The sequence below is a fragment of the Ascaphus truei genome, chromosome 8 (genome assembly GCF_040206685.1).
Source record: "Ascaphus truei isolate aAscTru1 chromosome 8, aAscTru1.hap1, whole genome shotgun sequence".
In the NCBI taxonomy this organism is placed as follows: domain Eukaryota; kingdom Metazoa; phylum Chordata; class Amphibia; order Anura; family Ascaphidae; genus Ascaphus; species Ascaphus truei.
In genome coordinates this window covers 98,057,907-98,077,394 of record NC_134490.1, presented here as the reverse complement: position 1 = coordinate 98,077,394, position 19,488 = coordinate 98,057,907, and the positions used below count along the sequence as shown (strand labels likewise).

The 19,488-nt window shown below is 40.9% G+C and overlaps 1 protein-coding gene across 1 annotated transcript in view; it reads left to right on the top strand.

Annotated features, from left to right (window-relative positions):
• The window catches only part of ANK3 (ankyrin 3), a 461,946-nt gene that overhangs the window by 127,244 nt on the left and 315,214 nt on the right, over positions 1-19,488 (top strand). Inside the window, 4 exon segments of the mRNA XM_075612960.1 lie at positions 1,768-1,866; positions 3,324-3,509; positions 8,295-8,318; positions 10,709-10,807. Of these exon segments, the coding sequence (XP_075469075.1) occupies positions 1,768-1,866; positions 3,324-3,509; positions 8,295-8,318; positions 10,709-10,807 (408 nt within the window).

Sequence of the window (19,488 nt, the reverse complement as noted above, 5' to 3'; positions counted from 1 at the left end):
TTTAGAATCTTGTCCCCTTTGTCTTGGTGTCAACTTGCAGCTCAAGACATCTGTTCATGTGCAGTGTTTCCTTGGTCAGCCTCACTTGTGTGACTAAGGATTTCTCTGCTCTTTCTGCTTCCTTGGTCAGCTCAGCTCACATGTGAGCTCAGGAAGAAATCTCCCTTCTTGTCTCAGAGGCAGGCTTTTCTGATACCTGTAATCAGCCAGGTGGTGTTGGTTAATTGTCTACCAGCAGTTAACCACCACACTGCTGGATTAGAGGCACATTTCTGAACAGGGATAAGTCCCCTGTTAACAGTATCTTCGCAAACGAAAATCTTCGCAGACACGTCTGAGTTTGTTTCTTTTTTCTTTTGTGCAAACTTTAGTTGTTGCACAAACTTTCCAAAAGAAATTAAAAAATGCTCAGAAACAAACAAAAAAAATAAACCTTTTTTTGGTGAAAGTATGTGAATTGGAGGCTCCAGGCAGATTTACATGTTTTTGTGTGTGTCAGTAAAAGGTTGCAGACAAATGTTGGCAGGTTTCTGAAGATTGGCTAAAGTTACTTCAAATATTAGCGGGCCGAACCTCAACAATTTTGCTCCTGTCTAGTCGGCATCACTGGGGGCAGATTCTTACCCTGCTACTTTAATCATTGATTTCACACTACAGACCGACACCTACAGATGCAGCGGCCGTTATTCGAACATTTCACAGAGCCGTTTTCGTGTGCTCTGCTGTATTCCACGCGGCATTCACACCGCCAATCACACCAGGCACATCTGTGTTTACCGCGGTTGATCTGTTTTGAATTTCATGGATTCTGTTTCTTTGGGGGCAATTCTTCGCGTATCCGTGGCAGAAATGAATGAATTGTAATGTGGACAGTACTGTGCTACCATGTCAATTTGTAGGTGTTTAAAAACCAGAACACTAAAATGCCATTTTCTGCACTCGTTAAAAACACGTCAACGCGCGTCTTAAGGCGGTACGGTTGGAAGAAATCACGCACCATGACATGGGTATTCCGAGGTATACAAAGCATGAAATGTTTGAATAATGGCTGCTGCATCTGTAGGCCTAAGTTGTTCCATACAGAACTGTACAAGAATCTCTTTACTACTATATTTACATAGGAGTGAGGGATTCTGAGAACTGTATGTTTTAGTCTTGATATACGGTAATAATATACTGCCAAAGATTTTACGATTACAAGTCTTAAAATGTATTGAGCTAACATTGTTTCACTTGTATCGTTAATCCTCCATCTATTCTGTATACCAACATAGTTACATAGTTACATAGTAGATGAGGTTGAAAAAAGTCATACGTCCGTCAAGTTCAACCAATGCTAAATTTAGACAACAGATACTTTACAGTTAGATACTATATCTATACTTATTGATCCAGAGGAAGGCAAACACAGAGTGTATCAGCCAGGCTGATATTAACACTTTAACATTTAGAATAAGGACAGGGGCTGTTCTGGAAGCATGTTTCAGTCCTTGCGAGGCAAGTATGGGTTGCAGCACAGTGGGAATAATGCATGTGCTGAAGATGAATGTGTAAGTGTGGTATCTGTTGGGAACCTCTGCCTTCAATCCTTCATGTAAGGGCTCAGCAGCATGTGTTGAGCCTGTAGAACTTGTCTATTATAATGACTTGTATAGATGCAGATTGTAACGTAATGTTTTTATGTGATGCTGATCACTTGATCATTGCTTGCAGGAAAGAGATTACAGTAAAAGTTGTTTCAAATACTAAAAACTTTCTTCTTTTTAGAATGGCTTCACACCCTTGTACATGGCAGCACAGGAAAACCACCTTGAAGTTGTCAAGTTCTTGCTTGATAATGGGGCAAGTCAAAGCCTGGCTACCGAGGTAAGAGAGTGACAGAATACAGTGAAAGCCCTAAATGCAAAACTAAGAACGTGTACAAAAGATGTGCTTCTTTATTGGTGTAAAAGAATGTAAGTAGTAATAAGCAAAGTAATGTAGTCACATCTTCATATTTTATACCCTAATGTATATTGCCAACCTGATTCAATGTAATGTGGATATTTGTATCTATTTGTGGTGTCATTAACTCCAATCCCATTGCATCTGGTCAGCAAAGTCCTGCATTTCTATAGAACATTCATACTTGGAGAACCAGGACTGAGCTAAAATCACATAATCACAACAAAGGTAGATGAGCATTATAGTGAAATAAGCATTTAATGCAACGCTCAGTCTTCTCAGTGGAAGCCCATATATTCAGACAGATATGAAGGTTCAATTGCACAATATACACCACCTAGTGATATGGCCCTGTATGGTGCCAACGACCAAGTCTGTGGTACTTGTTTGGCACAGACCTTCTGCCACTGTAACTGTTTATAAATACACTGTATTCATCATGTGCAGCACTTTCTGTACTTTTCAGTCATTTTTCTGTAAAGAAGGTTGTATCAAATGTATTCAAATATATCAAACATTAAAACTAAATGTGAAAATAACTTGTGTCTCAGGCACTATAGGTGAAGATAGTTAATTACCAAGATGCTTGGTGTACAAGCCCCTATATATTCACTTCATGTGCAATGCTGTTTTCTTAACCACTTTATTTGCGTTGCAATGCATTGCTGGCTCTACTGACAGAAAAGAAGTTTAAGATGAAAACCTTTCTTCTTCTGGATTAATTTATTTTTAACCGCACACAATAAATGAGACAATCCTAAAGGTCTGTGTGGCCTGCTTACAATAGCATTGATCTCTGGGAGGCAGACCGCCCTAATCGTATCCCTGTTTCCATTGAGGTTTGGTCACACTCTTCTGGGACAGTAACATTGGAGAGTAATAGGACTGCTAGTAACATTATTACCGACTATAGCAAGAACATCACTATGACTCATAACATCATTATCATTGATGGGTTTGGGCATTGTATTCCCCTCTCCTATATATTCCCGTAGGCTTGTTTAGACATCCATAGACACACAGCACCAATAGGAACATCAACAAGTATGTAAGAATCTAATGTATTTTAGTGGGGATTGCTACTTGAAATATCAACAATTATAACTTCCCATAATGCTAACTGGACTGAGTCTTTCTTTTTGCCACAATGAAATGAATACTTAATTAAGCATATTGGTAAAATGGACATTATTCTTTGCTCTGGTCACTGTGTGTGCAGCAAGTACATTTACAAAAGGAGAGGTATTCCCAATTCTTGCTTCTTTAATGTAATAAAATAAAAAAAATCCAATCTCAGTGTTCCCCTTTAACTCTTTTGTATCAGTGTTGAACAAGTTCTTCCTTTCCCTACACTTAAATGCCCTCATTTTCTCCAAAAGGATGGGTTTACACCTCTGGCAGTCGCCCTTCAGCAAGGCCATGACCAAGTGGTGTCTCTGCTTCTCGAAAATGACACAAAAGGAAAAGTCCGACTTCCAGCTCTTCACATTGCAGCCAGAAAAGACGACACGAAGGCTGCAGCTCTTCTCCTGCAGAATGACCACAATGCTGACGTGGAGTCCAAGGTTAGCTGGTTTTGCATGGTTTCAATATGCAAGGATATTAAGCACACTGTGTTATAGAAAAGTTGACTCCCTTTACAGTTAAGCAATTCTGAGCATTCCAGCAATATAGACAAGAACTTCTTTGTATTAATACATTCTGATCTAAAACCAAATAACCCATACGTACTTAGGTCCAATATCATTTTGAGTCCATTTATTCTTTTTCTTTTATAATTTGAACTCTTATATCGCCATTAACCCTTTATTTATAATCTGCTTTCTTGGAAACATGTTTTCATTTATGCCATGCATGTGCCAACAGAATTAGCTATTTTGAATGCCTGCACTGCTAAAATGCATAAATATCCTGTATATATATATATTTTATGCAGAATTTTGCATTTATTTTTCTACACAAAACAATTTCAGGAAAGATCATATTTCTGCAATGACAATAACCTATAGTCAGACTTTTTAAGAGCAATTTAATTTTATGGACATTTGAAGGCTATAGGACATTAAATTCTGGGAAAGGTTATTTCAAACAGTGGTAACATTTAAATGTAACAACTTAATTCAAATTATATCCCATTATATTTTGACACTCAGGGGCCTGTTCTAAAATCCCCAAAACGGGTGAGTAGCCGGCGGCGTGATGATCGCCCCTCTGAAAAGGCCAAACCCGCCGATTTCTTTCAGCTGCAGAGAGAGCTGCTCAGAGAGAGCCGCCTCTACCTGCGCAAATCTCACCCGAAATTAATGTTTTCTAATATACATTCTATTACTAGTGTAGATGAGCAGGGGGTCTCCAGAGCAGAACCGCGTTGATTTCAGGTCCGGGGACCCCCCTGCTTCCTGAGATACAGACCCCGTTACGGGGTGCCGGTATCTCCTATGCCTTTTATTCCCACGGTTACGTGACGGTGGGATTTAAATTCATAGCAGATACCAGCACCCCATAACGGGGCCTATATCTTGGGATCCAGGTGGTCCCCAGACCTCAAATCTACGCGGTTCTGCTGGGGAGACCCCCTGCTCATCTACACTAGTAATAAAAATGTATATTAAAATAGATTCATTACCGTAGCGGCTAGCCACCAAGGCAATGAAGGGGTTAAACCTCAGACGCCTGTTTCTTGGAGCAGAGTGTATGGATGAAGGGGGTAGTAGTTCCAGGGTGGGTGGTTAGGCCTGGCTGGAAGGTTTCAAGAGGAGTTAACCCCTTCACTACCATAGTGGTGGGAACCACTAGGGTAATGAAGGGGTTAACCAGTCCCGCTACCCCCCGGAAGGCCTAAACACCTACCCTTGGTGCTAGTACCCAAAACATGCTGTCACCCAAAACCTCTACCCCCAAGAATCGATAATAAACACAACAACCCCACTACCCACCTTCTCTACCCCTAACAACCCCCCACAACACATGCAGTACATTAATGGGCAAAATAACTATTATCCTGATATGGGTAATAGCTAATTTGCCCATTATAAAATCAAACATTAGACAGACAACAGAAATAAAGTAAATAAACCTTTCTACTTACCCCTGCCATCATGAAGAGTGTCCTCGTCGGCATACTGCAGGTTCATGTCCTCCGATCCCAGCAAGAATACAAGAAAAAATAAAATCTAATGGCCCTTAACCCCTTAATCACCTTAGCGGTTAATAACCGCTATGGTAATTAAGGGGTTAACCGACCCTCCCCCGCTACCCACCCAGGAGGCCTAACCACCCACCCCGGGAGCACTATACCCACCCTGTACCTATTGATTGGCACAGTGGTATATCATACCCATATAATATGGGCATGATAAGCCACTATAGCAGTCAATGGTAAACCTAATAAAAAAAACATGAAGGCCAAAAATACACAATAATAAAATATATAGACAAGCAACTGAACACCACAATTCAAGAAATAAAAGAACTAGCCAATCAATTAAAGAAATAAAACCACTAGCCAACAAAACGATTAATTAATTTAAACCAGTAGCCAACAAAACGATTAATACATTTAAACCAGTAGCAAACACAACAATTAATACATTTAAACCAGTAGCCAACAAGGATTGGTACGGCAGGCCAGCAGGCACTCGCGGGGACCACCTGAGGACCCCCAGACACCCGCGGCCTCTGGTATTAATTATGTGGGGGTAGAGGAGGTGGGTATTAGTGTTGTTGTGTTTTTAATGCGGGGATTGGTGAAGGGGGTATTTGGCCCTTGGAGGGTAGGTAGCGGGAGTGGTTAGCTGCTAAGGTAATGAAGTTGCCTGTAAATGCATTTTTATTGCTTGGGATTCATGCCGGGGATCTCCGGTGCTGATATTAATGGGTATCAGATCCAGAGACCCCCGGCATCAATCCAATGCAGAAATAATGCATTTTTGTTCTGCCTCGCCGCCTCTCACCAGCTTCTAACCATTCTCATGCCAACTTTTCCTAGCGTGAGGATTTTGGGAGAAACTCGCTATTCTGGAGCCGCGATTCGCCTCGATAAGCTAATCACGACTACTAGAATTGCACGAGTTTCAGATCCTGCCGATAAGTGGCTTATAACCACTCACCCGGTGATTTTTTTTTTATGACGGATGAGAAATTTGGCGATTCATTCCTTTATCGCCCACTTATCGAGGCGTACTGAATAGCAGTAGGCATTTTGGCCGATAAGTGCTCGATAAGTGGCTTATAGAATAGGCCCCTCAGACTTTTTTAATTTAGGATTTAACAGGATGTTTGAATCCTACCCACCTAATGTAAGTACAGTAGGTCCTCCTTCACCGTTTTGCACCCCATCTGTGTATAACACATTCATTTCCCTGGTATTGCGCTGCACACATTACTCACTGGGCCGGTTTGTGCTCTGTTATTTAATCTATTTAAATTTGTGTGCCTCAAAAAAAATTTCGACCCAACTTGCACTCGCCCTGTCTTCTATAATTCAGAGGGATGTGCTAGGGTCCTGCATCAATACCGCTAGATGCATACAAATATAAATAAAACATACAGGATCAGCACTCAAAAAAGAAATGAGAGAAAATGATACTCACGTTTTCCTTTTTGGTCTCACCAAGTTTCTTTATTGAATAAAGAAAACAAACAGCAGCAATACAAAATAATCAGGACACATGCATCACGTGTGTGCTGTGATATTGTTTTTGTACTGCTGCGGTTTTTTTGGATACATTAAAGAAACCTGGTGAGACCAAAAGGAAAACACGACTCTACCGTTTTCTCTTCATTATTTTTTGAGTGCTGACTTTATGTGCCTAAGGTAGAGGTGTGTAAACTAGGGGGCTAGGGGCGGAAGATTTTTTGGGTGGGGCGCAGCTACAGAGGCCCCCCACTGTTCCCCAAGGCATTTAAATTAAATGTCGGGGGACCGCGCGATGCCTCCAGCCGGCTTCGAGCGACGCGTTGCCATGGCAATGTGACATCAAATGATGCAGCGGAGTCATGTGACCTGAGGTCACATGACCCTGCGGCGTCATTTGATGCCATCACACAAGTAAGCGGGGGGGGGGGGGGGGCGGGCGAGCACTGGTGGAGAGCAGGCAGGGGGGCGCAGCACCAGAAGTTTGTGCTCCCCTGGCCTAAGGCACAGGGAGAGGAAACGTCCATATATATTAAATGGTGCTATTACAAGAGACCTTCTGACACAGGGAAACACCTTACAACTCCGTCAAGTGAGTGCACCATAAGGTATCTTATGGCACCAGAAGTTGTCTTATGGAATAGCACTGCTGTGTAAGTATGGGCCAGTGTCACACGTCACACGTCACACGGACATTGGCATTTGAACCAAGTTTTTACACTTCAAAGGCAGTGTTTGTACCATAAAGTCTGTTTTTTCTAATGCATCTAATGTATTTGTTGCTATATAACTTACAGACTCATCTCATACTGTAACTATGTTTGCCTTTTCCATCCAATTTTTTTTTTACATTGCCTCACTGAAATTACAATAATAATTTCCTCTAGAATCTGTTTGTTCAGAGCTAGAAGGACACTTATTGTAACCTGCATAATGCAGCATGCAGGATCATTTCTTCAGATGTACTGACAACCTTTTGAGAACTTGTCCAACAATTTCATTTCTGTCATCAACAAAAGATACCATGTTGGTGCTATGTGCTTTAACTTCCCTTCTGTGCCTGTCCTGCTATCAAACACAGAACACAAATATACCTTTAAATAGTTGTGGTAGGTGCAGTGAGGGTAAATAGTGAGAACTAGCAAAAAGAAATGGGCTCCAGATTGGGATAATTCGAAGGCCCTAATTGCATGCGCTCAGTACCTGGGTACACATGGTATTCAAAGTGAACTAAAGAGTATTTTATATTCTAGTTAGAATAATAATAAGTATGTACAGTAAATCCATGGGTGGGTTGCGTCCCAGAAATCATCCACACACAGTCTTTGATAGTATTGTTGTTTTGCAAAACACCTATGAATAATTGTGTCTGAACAACAATACTATTAACACCCGTGGGGGGTACTTCTGGTACTCACCCCATTCATGGATGTACTGTACATATGACATTTCTTCTTATTATAACTAGAATATAGAATACGCTTTAGTTCATTTTTAATCATTTGTGTACCTAGGTACTGAGTGCATGCAATTAGGGTCTATAGATCATCCCAAGCTTGATGTGATTTCCTTCTGTTACTTATCGTGCTATCATTCGTCATACGTTCAATATCAATTAGCATTAGCCACCCTAAAGCTTTCTGCATCCATGTCATCAGTGGTGAACTAACCATTAATTTTTTCCCCCTCTTTGCTTCCAAATGTGTTAACCTAGATGGTGGTGAATAGAACAACAGAGGTATATATGTACACACACCACACGCCCATAACGTACTGCTGCTGCATCATTTCTCTTTTCTTCTTTGCATTGCCTTTGATGTAGTATTGATCTATGCTTTAGACCTTCAGTTAGCATGTGCTATAGGGGGCAATATTGTAAATAGTAACAGGGCTTTCTGCAGCTGAAACAAGTATTGTAAAGAGCGGTGGTAAGCAACCTTGAAAACAAATTACCGCTATGTCAAATAATGTCTGTGGCATTCTCATAAATGTTTTATTGGCTACTTCCCGAGCTGCAGACAGCCCTAACACACTGCTTCCTAGACTGGAGCTCTGGGCTTCTCTGCATGACACTTGCCCGTACTAGTGTCAGCAAAATGATGATTTGGATTCTGAAGAACTTCACTGACCAGGCCCTTTCACAGCAGGCATGGCTTAACGGCTTGCTAACTATTTACAATTGCATCCAGTCCCCCTGAGGCCATGTTATATTACACGAATGGAAGACTGACTGCATGTGTTGAGCATTTTTGAGAGTTTACCGAAATAATGAAAAGGACAGGTGCAGACTACACATTTATATAGGGGTTGTCCTGTAGAATTAATATGCTTCATTCTATAGTGGTGCTGAATATCAAAAGGAAATGAAGTGCAATGGTGTTGGTTAATACACGGTAGTGCTACCTTTTATTTACTTTCAAATCAGTACTTTCTTTTTCTATAAAGAATGCAATGATTGGTGTTAAAAACAACTTATTAGTATAATTTAACAGTGTATTTTATATAAGAATGTTATTGTTATTTTAAAATAGTATAATATAATTTCAAGATAAACAATTGTCTTTAATACCACTACTTCTTTTAAGCACTTCAAGCTATCAAGAACACCATACACTTGGAACCCCTCTATGCAACACAGACTTGTGGATTAAGAAAGGATCCATACACATTTTCTTTAAGAGTCCTAGGCCTCGGACATGGTGACAACAAGAGCGCTGAGCAGCGCTGACACTCATGCTCTCCTGCTCAAGCAGGAGCTTTTTTGTGTCCCTGCATGAGCGTCAACGTGCGTGCTTGTGTGCCGAGCGGGAGGCGGGGCTGGAGGTGGAGCGGGAGGCGGGGCTATCGCGTCACGGCGCCAACGTCACAGGCTGCCATTGGCCTTTGGCGGTCACGTGCCCGGCTCCCCTCTTCCCTCAGCGGGAAAAAATTAATTTTGGTGTCAGCTGCAATACCACACGCCTCCGCACGCCTGCGGAAGCACCATCTAAAGCTGCTCTCATTAGGAATGATGGGGAGGCTCAGCGCGGCTCAGTACTGTCTTTTTCACCATGTTCTAAGCCTAAGAATGCACACACTATCTGAGTGTCCACTACTCCTGCTTTTGACCAAAAGGATTGTTTGAAGGGACAATGGAATAGTGGTCTCTACACATTGCTCCATGTTCATTTTCACTTGAATCTATGGATAGTTTTCCTAGTGAAACACAACCATTTCGGAAGTAGTGCATTTCACAGCAATAACTTGGGATTGCTAGTAGCAATAGGAGCATCTTTGAAAAGTCCACATTAAATATTTAGACATGGGTTCTTACTTTATCCAAGAACCAAAAATTGTATAGAACAGCATCTAATAAAATACTAAAATAGTCTAAGTTAAGTTACCAATCACAAAGTACATTATTATTGATGTAGGTGATTAAAAGAAGACAATATGCATATTTCCTATGATTTGTAGTTTGATGTTTTGTGCAACTTTTGTACTACTTTACCACTACATTACTACTACATTACTACTACATTACTACTACATTACTACTACTTTACCACTACATTACTTAGTTACAGGTTGCAGCAAAACAAATTGCATTTGATTACCGTGCATGAAATGTCCTTGAATAAAAGCATACATCAGGGAGTTATGTTGAGATATATCTGCACTCTAGCAGATAACCATAAAATGGTAGTACTTGCGGGTGCTAAACTCCTAGGATACACATCCAGTAGTTATTAAGTTGACTAACTGGTTTCAAAAAGGTCCGCACCGGAGGACCGAAACGTTTGAAAATAGAATCAGCTTGAATAAAAGCATGTGTTGTGATGGAGAAACCTGTGTGTATCGTCTATATAATGTCCACAGGAGTTAACTTCTCCCCTTATCTCCCCTTTGTGCGTAGTGGTAAAGCATGTTAAATTAAGCAGCTGTGATGTTGATAGATACTGCTGGATTGGTCTGAGAAACATATATATCGTTATAAATATTAACCGGGGGCGATCCTAGTTTACTAATGTTGTTTTGGAGTGCGGTTGCATTTGCCGATAATACTGCTTATATTAATTGTATTGCAAACATTGACCGATCCAAAAAATCTCATGTATTTACAGTACTTTGGTCACTTCTTTTTTCCAGAGTGGCTTCACTCCACTCCACATAGCTGCCCACTATGGAAATATCAATGTGGCTACTCTGTTGCTAAATCGAGGTGCGGCTGTGGATTTCACTGCCAGGGTAAGTCTGCCGTTAAACATCCATATGAAATAAGTCAGCTATTTGTCTTAATATAGGGTGCATTTCATTGTAATAAGAACCGAGCAATATATATGACATGTTATTGTATAGTGCAGGGGTGCGCAAACTGGGGTGTGTGCCCACCAGGGTGTGGTGCGAGATTTTTCTGGGGGGGGGTGCAGGCGGTTGCAAATGCTCCGCGCTCTCCCCCAAGGCATTTAAATATAATGCTTGGGATCGCGTGAGGTCTCTGAAACTTCCCTCACCTTGATTCAGACGGCTGGTGTGACGTGTCGCCATGGCAACGCAGGGTCACAGCCCCCCCCCCCCCCCCCCCCAGCATCATTTGACGCTGGATACAAGGTGAAGGGGAGCGTGAGCATTGGGGGAGAGCAGGCAGGGGGAAGCAGGACAGAAAGTTTGTGCACCCCTGGTATAGGGCATTTATTCTTAAAGCCGCAATCCCGGCGATTACTCCTCCTGTCTTTTTGTTTTCTTCTTCTTTTTTACAGGATTCGAGCCAGGGAAGTTCTCCAGAGCTAAACCACAGTACTTGTAGCTCAGGTGATTCCTTGGCTTCCAAGATACTTCCGCTATAGTTACTGTGCTCTCCATGGAGAATGTTGTAACAAAAAGATAGGTACAGGACAAACGAGTAGCCGTGACTGAGGCTTTTACCATACAGTACAGTGGCACTCAGTTTGTACTGAGCTGGAGAATGTGTGATAGCTGCTGTATGTAGTATGGAGATAACTTGGGTCGCAAGGAGTGTGCATTTCATCATTCTTCAAACACTGATTCCTTTACAATTGGACTACTACTCATCTATAAATAAATCATGTGTTCTTTTATTACTAATATACTGGTAATAATAAACACTAATCCGCAAAATAAAACTGTTTCTGTGCAAGGATCTAGGGGGTTTATCCAGGCTTGGCAATAGGTAATACTTCAAGGACTCTCTTGCTCGTTTTCTAGCTTAGCTTTACTTTCCACCACAAAATACTTCTGTTCCCTGGGAAGTAATTTCCTAATGTGGTATTAGAGATGTTCCTCGTTCCCCACTATTTGTGACAGCACAGCTCCCAAACCTACTTCAGATGCATTTGTTTGCAAAATAAATTCACGCTTAAAGCTGCAGTCCAAGCAATATTCTGCATGTGTGTGTTTTTTTTAATAAATCTGTTTTGTACTATGAGAAAATACTTGTAGCATTTAAAAAAAAAAAACCTCTAAATTACATTTTTAATGTATTATAATGTAACAAGCATTTTTTTGCTTTTATAGCAACTATTTACAAAGTCACATCCCCTTCCTCTTCTGAAGCAGGCTCTGGCACACCTGTTTTTGAGCCCTGTCCTCTCTAGCAGTGCACCAATTGTATCTAGTGATTGCCTGGTCACATGATCTTCCCCACAGAACTTTGTCATATTAATATACAAATACGTTCCACTGACCCCAGAATCCTCCTCTGCTGCCATTTATTGAACCTCCGAGCCGAATCTTCCATTGGCAACCTAGCTAATTACTTATCATTGTGTGCATTGTGTGCATTGTGTGCATTGTGTGCATTGTGTTGATGCACAAATTAAAGGGGGAAACATAATAATAATAATAAAATAAAAAAACATTAGCTTGGACTGCTGCTTTAAAGTCTGGTGCAATCAAAATGAGATCCCGGCAAAGAGCACAAATCTGTGAATGCAGCTTAGCTGGTTTTATCCCACTTTACCATTTCTGGGCTCTTCGTTACGTCAGTCAACGGGGCTGTGTTTGTGGCAAAATGGCGTATACATCTACTATAATACCCTATAATACCCAGAAATGCCTTGACCTGCTTTTTTATTTACTTTATATTTTTTCTTGATAGGGGAGGGCGGTGTTGGGTACAGAAACAGAATAGTAGGCTGGGGCTTGTAGGGTACATTTTCAGCCATATAAAATAACAGTAACTACAGTAACATTAGATTGCACATCATTATATTTAGTCACGATGCATATGGTTTAAGTCCAATATTGCCCTTCAATATGGTTGGTGTTAGACTCTGTTTAATTCAGTTTCGAGGAACTCTGATCTCTTCGTGTGTCTATACCTGAGGAGGGGGGGGGGTCTTTTATACGGTGCTAAGGTTCCGTGCTGTCCTGCAGGTCCCATTTTACTTAATATGGGTTCCATGTATTGCTAAATTTGGTTAGTGAGTTAGTGAGATAAGCTGGTATTTTTTCATAATGAAGCACTAGCCAGATTTGATTTATTATTTTTGAGATATCTGGTATCGGACCTTTCCATGCGGCTGCTATGGTGCACCTGGTGGCCATCAATATATGTAGAATCGTTTTGCGTTTTCCGTTTGATACATTCTGGATCGTCCGACCAAGAATCAATTTCTACAGTACGTCCCAGAACCTCATTTATTAGCTGCAAAACTTTCTGCCATAATCCAGATATTATGAGGCAGGTCCACCATATATGCACCATTGTGCCTCTCTGGCCGCATCCCCAGAAGCAGCTGGTGAGGTCTGGCTAAACATTTTGTTGAGTCTATTGGGGGTAAGGTACTATCGATATTGGTTGTAGCTGTTCTCTTTTATTGCTGAGCTTATAGATATTGAGGATGTAGCGTTCCAGATGTCTTCCCAATCTTGGGGGTCTAGAGTCTTGCCTGACTCTGATTGTTTGATACAGGGTTGAAATAAGGCCTACTGTATACTGAGTGGAGATTACTCTCAAATAGTTTCAAAGAGTGTATTACTGTAAGATTTGTGTTGATGGAATGTGATGTAATAAAATGTCTAAGTTGTAGATAGTGGTATAGTCCAGTTAGGGACCTGATTTACTTCCTTAAAGTGTGCAAATATTTTTAAGTTTGTGTTCTTAAGTCTTTAACTCTCATGAGATCTTTGCTTTTCCATCATATGAAGTTACCCTTCTCTCATCCCAGCTTAAATAAGGTTTTGTGGAACAGGGGTGTGATATTTGAATCATGAGTTGTGAGTTTTGCTTTTTAGTGTAATCCTATCCCATAACAGGAGCGAATGTTGTGTGGTTCCACTTCTTTTAGAGTGCTATAGCACTTTACTTATTTGTTGTGGGGTGACAGTGATTTTCTATATCAACCCATCTAAGTGTGCCCTGGGGAGCATGCCATAGTGCCACCTGCGTGACTTGGACGGCTTGGTAATAAGCTCCTATGTGGGGGACTCCTTCCAGCTTGGTTACATAGTTACATAGTTACATAGTAGATAAGGTTGAAAAAAGACATACTGTACGTCCATCAAGTTCAACCTATGCTAAATTTAGACAACAGATACTTTATCCTATATCTATATTTACTTATTGATCCAGAGGAAGGCAAACAAAAAACCCCAGAGTCATATCATCCAATGATATCTCATAAGGGGAAAATAAATTCCTTCCTGACTCCAAGAATTGGCAATCGGATTAATCCCTAGATTAACATCCCTCCCATGTTTACTTATTTGATATATCCCTGTATACCTTTCCTATCTAAAAAGATGTCCAACCTTTTTTTTTTTGGTTGGGTTAATATATTAGCACTAACTCTGGGCATTTTCTTGTTCCATATAAAACATTTAATTTGTTTCTGCAAATCCTCAATATCACTCAATTTGACCGATATTGAGAGGGCTCTAAACAAATAGAGGCTTTTTGGGAGGAGTTTCATTTTTACTGCTGCTATCCTCCCTACTCATAATATTGAGTATCTCAACCATGTTTTGAGGTCCTTTTTCAGGGTTTTATAAATATAGGGGAAATTTACATTATATAGTGTTTACCTGCTTCTTTTTTTTTTAATGGATGGGGCCAGTTATGGATTGCCTCTATTTTATTTATTTGTGATTTTACCAGACCCAATCCTACAATGTATCCTAAGTACTTGGTTTGCGCCAACCCAATTACACACTTAGACGGATTGGCTGTAAGACCTGCTTGTCTATGCGTGTCTAACACTTCACTCTCATTAGGTGCGTCTCCCAATCCGTAGTAAAGATGACTATAATCATTCAGATATGCAGATGCATATTGGGCATGAGGTCGTAGACACTTGTCCATAAGCCTCTGAAAAGTCACAGGTGCCCCATGCAGGCCAAAAGGAAGAACCTTACATTGAACCAACCCATCAGGAGTGGCAAAAGCAGTTTTCCTTTTTGCGGAGTTAGAAAGTGGTATCTTCCAATAACCTTTGGTCTGATCCAGAGTAGACAAAATATTGCTTTCCCTAGATCTATCAATTCAGCTACTGTAGGGATTGAACTGAGATAATTCATTTATTTTCCTGAAATCATTGCAGAATATAACTGCACCTGCGGGTTCTGTAATCATTACTATGGGGCTGCACCACTCACGGTGGGATTGCTAAGTGACTCCTAGCATTTTTTTAACGTCCATCCTTATTTCCACTCTTTTTCATTCGGGAAGGGAGTTTGGTTTAATTTATACAGAAATTCTTGGTTTATTAACGATATCGTGGTATATCGCTTTGGTATGACCAGGTGTTGGTAAGAAGACATCACTATTCCATTCTATCATTTGGTGACCTCAACATTTTGTTCAGGTGCCAGCTCTGGCGAGATGAACACCTGGTCTTGTCATCCAACAGGCGTGGTAATACCATCTGTTATGACCATTTAGGCTTCCCGGTCATGCCAGGGCTTTAACAAATTTAGATGGTATATGTGTACTTGCTTGTGTTGATAAGGCTGTCTAACCTTGTAGTTGACTTACCCTACTGCCTAAATGGTCTAAAAACGTCCTTGATATCTTGCAAGGAATTTGCTTTCAGGAGTAGGAACTAGTACCATAACACAGTTCTGGGCTGAACTTCCTTATTTTGATTGTAATAAGTTTTTTTTTTCTTGAGCCCTCTCCATGTGCTCTCTGACTATGAGACTCAATTGTTCCTCGTGTTACTGTCGTGCTCTACAACATTATTTCCTTGCACTGGCTGTTCTTCCCAAATCTCTTTTTCTATATCTAATATACCTCTCGGATGGCGTCCAACTGAAAGGATGAAAAGCCTGTTGAGGTCTGAGGAGCCTCTCTTGCAGCAAACATTAAGATACGTAGAAGTAGGTCCCAATTTTTCCCAACTCTATTTACTACTGTATATTCTTTAGCATTCCTTTAAGTGTCCGGTTGAAGCGAGCAACTAATTAATCAGTTTGTGAGTGATAGACTGAAGTTTTAAGGGTTTTTTTCTTTTACAAGTCTTGATACTTAAGGGGTTCCTTGAACTGCGCGTATTTCTTTAGGTATTCCTATCCTAGAGGCCATCTGTAGTAGTTCCTTTGCAATTGCCTTGGATGTTGCCGAACAAAATGGTATAGTTTCTGGGTTTCTTGTAACATAGTCCAGTATTACCAATATATACTGTTATCTTCAAGCTGATTTTTCCAGTGGTCCAACAAGATCCATGGCTACTCTTTCAAAAGGCTCATCAATGATGGATAGTGGAACCAGAGGGGCTCGATGATCAGGAGCTGTTAGTTGACACTCTGGGGAGTGGGGGAGCAAAAACGATGTACCTCTACATATACTTCAAGCCAATAAAATTAAAACAAAACTCAAACTAGGAGTTTGTTCACTCCTAGATGACCGCCAAACAAATGGATGTGTGCCAAATCTAACACAGTCTTCCTTTGTACTTGAGGTACTGGTAACTCTTATATTATTCTCTGCTGTTGATATTATTCTGTATAGCAAATCATTTCTCAAAAGATAATTCGGTCCAGGTCCTTTTACTTTTCCCTCCACTGGAACACTATTTAATTCTGCTTTTCCATTTAAGGTTTTGAAGTATAGTTTCATTGATTTGATCACGACCAAAACTGGTTACACAATTTCTCAAAGACAGATTGTCCTCTAGGTTCACTTCCTGTGCATCCGAGATGGATAATGCTTGTGATAATGCAGGTTTTCCCCTGTCTCACGAGTTTGATCATTTCTCTCTTGTCTGCTTAATCTGCTAAGGCTTCCTCCTGAACCTTCATTTTTATCATGGTCCCCAATTTCTTGGCTTCTCTCCTTTCACATTTTGTTTTTCAGACTTCAGATGCTGAGAACAAATCAGGGTCAGTAAATTGCTAAGTATACATGAATTGCTCATTAGTCTGAAAACACTGGTGATGACAGAATCAGGATGGAAAAATCATGGAATAGGTATTAGACAGAGCAGAATCGAAAGCAATCCAGGGTCATTCACAGGCTATCAGACACGGTAACATGAGGGGTTAGGCAAGGCAAAGTCCAGAGCAGATCCGAGATCATACACAAGGGAAACGGGCAGAATAATTAGCTGGCCGGATACAGGACAGAGATGTGAACAGTAGTGAGAACCAAAGTTGCAACTTAAGGAACACAGTACTTGCTGATCTTTAAATAGTGCTTAACAAGGAAGTGGGAGAGTCCTGTGTTGCAATGCCTCTGGGAGTTGTAATTTTCTCCTGTGTCTCAAACCTGGTGGACATTTGCAATACTGCAGCGAGAACAAGCATCAATGAGGGCATGTTTTCTTAATACTATCCTGGCTAATCTCCAATGCACAGGTCTGACCAGTAGAAATCTATAGCTTTTCATTGAGGTCACCCTTTGTCTTGCATTCGGTGTGGAGTAGCTTGTTAAAGCCTGGGAACTTTCTTCCCAGTAAGACTCGGCAGGGTACTCGGGAGATGAGTGGGACTGTAACTTTTCTTCTATTTCCATGTAGTTCAATAATTGCAGTGCTTATGGGATACAAGTTCACTGTCCCATGCACACAAGTTATCCCAACTCTCTTATTCAGTTCCTGTTTAGCTCTACCAATCGGCCTTCCTTAAAGCCAGATGACTGCACTTACGGAGTCAGCCATAGCAGTGGTTTCCTGGCCATTTAAATTAATTTTCCTGATTCATTGATTTTATGACTCCACTGCTCCGGCAAGGCTGATCAAACTGCAATCAATTATGGGATCCCCCATGTTGCATGGTATAGGCTCCGGTTGATTGGAATATTGAGCAGCTACAGTATATGTCCCAAGTTTCCGCAATTGTAACACTTGAGGGAAATCCAATTTATTTTCTGATTATGCTTATAAAGTTGTTTTATTGATTGGTTCGCCGGGCTCTTTTGCAAGCTTGTGTCATTTTTCATGAACTCTCCCTCTTAGGGTTCTGCCGTACACTTGCATAGTACGGGTCTTCAGGACTGGAGTTCGTCTCTTATTGCGACCTTACTGTTCAGTCTGTGTCCATGACAGCTATTTAACGGGCCAGCATCATTCTACCAGCACCATAAACTGTACTAGGATTCAGTAGCATTTCTTCCAATCCATTCATGAAGCCTTGAGGTAAACCTTGTAGAACTCAGTCCAATAGGAGTAGCACTATAATCTTGGCAGGACTGTTTATTTCTGGCCGTGTTTACTTCTGTGCCAAATAAATAAGTTAGAACATTTGGGAATGAGGAGTTTTGTCCTCCAGGTACTTCTATGCGTGAAACCTCTGTGCACGGACAGCTGCAGTTACTCCAACTGGCGAGAATTTTTTCCTTCGGGAGAGGATGCTCAGCAGCATCTGTAAATCAATGTCATGGTAGGCCTTTTGATCTTCACTGCACAAGTATACAAGTCCATTGTTTCTGGGGCCAAGCCTTCCTACTAGCGGTTCTCTCGAATGCCGGAAGGTAGGCCTCAGCCTCAACCTCTGTAGTCATTTGTTGTAAAAACATTATTGGCCTTGATCACATGGTGCTCTTCCATGCTGTCAGTGCCCACAGTGCTTGGTATTGGAAGAACCTCTCCCAGATAATGATACAAAATGCTGGATGGCGCTCTAACACTCTCGTTAATCCCAGGAAAAATATTATAGTGACATATTTATCTAGTGTAATAAACCAAATAAAATGGTCTATAACCATATAAGTGCAATGTGACATAAACCTAAAACACTGAAATAGTGAAAAAGGGTGATCCAAAAATATATATACAGTACAGTATATAGGAGGTATAAACCTCCACTCAACCCTCATTTAGACTTTTCTAAAAGTCTTGCAAGTCGGTTCTCTCTAAACGTAAAGGAAATGGTGATAAATACCATATGAAAAAAAGATACAGTATACATTGTATAAATAAACTACATACAGTATTTGCATTTTCTGTCTGCACTTTTGTCTGTTTTCTATCCTTGAGATTCACTGGAAACCACCTGACATCTTACCCAAGACAGGGATATCACTGCCACTGATAGGGATAATGCATTGATTGATTGCTCCATTGTGAGTAGGAATTTTAGAGGCTTTTTTTCACACATTTCACATATATTTCGCAATTTTGCACGATGTAAATTTATCTTTTTTTTCCATATGGTATCTACCACCCCTCCCCTTACATTTGGACAGAGCCTCTCCCAGTTTATTAGCCACCTCCAATAATGTGGCTCTATCCTGTGCAGCAGGACTCAGCAACAACTGGCTGGTGTCTTGATGCTGTGCAGTAGCATGCACCAGGGCCTTCAAGGAATCCTCCATAATCCCACTTCTGCCACCATATGTGACAAGGTGCCCTCCTTGTCCATCCTCTGACCCGGTCTCAGGTGTAAAGGAATCCGTGAAGTTTAAGTGTGTAGTTTTTCCTGAGGTTTATTTAAGTAAAGTTCATGTCCTTAGTTGACAGAAATTGGGCGAC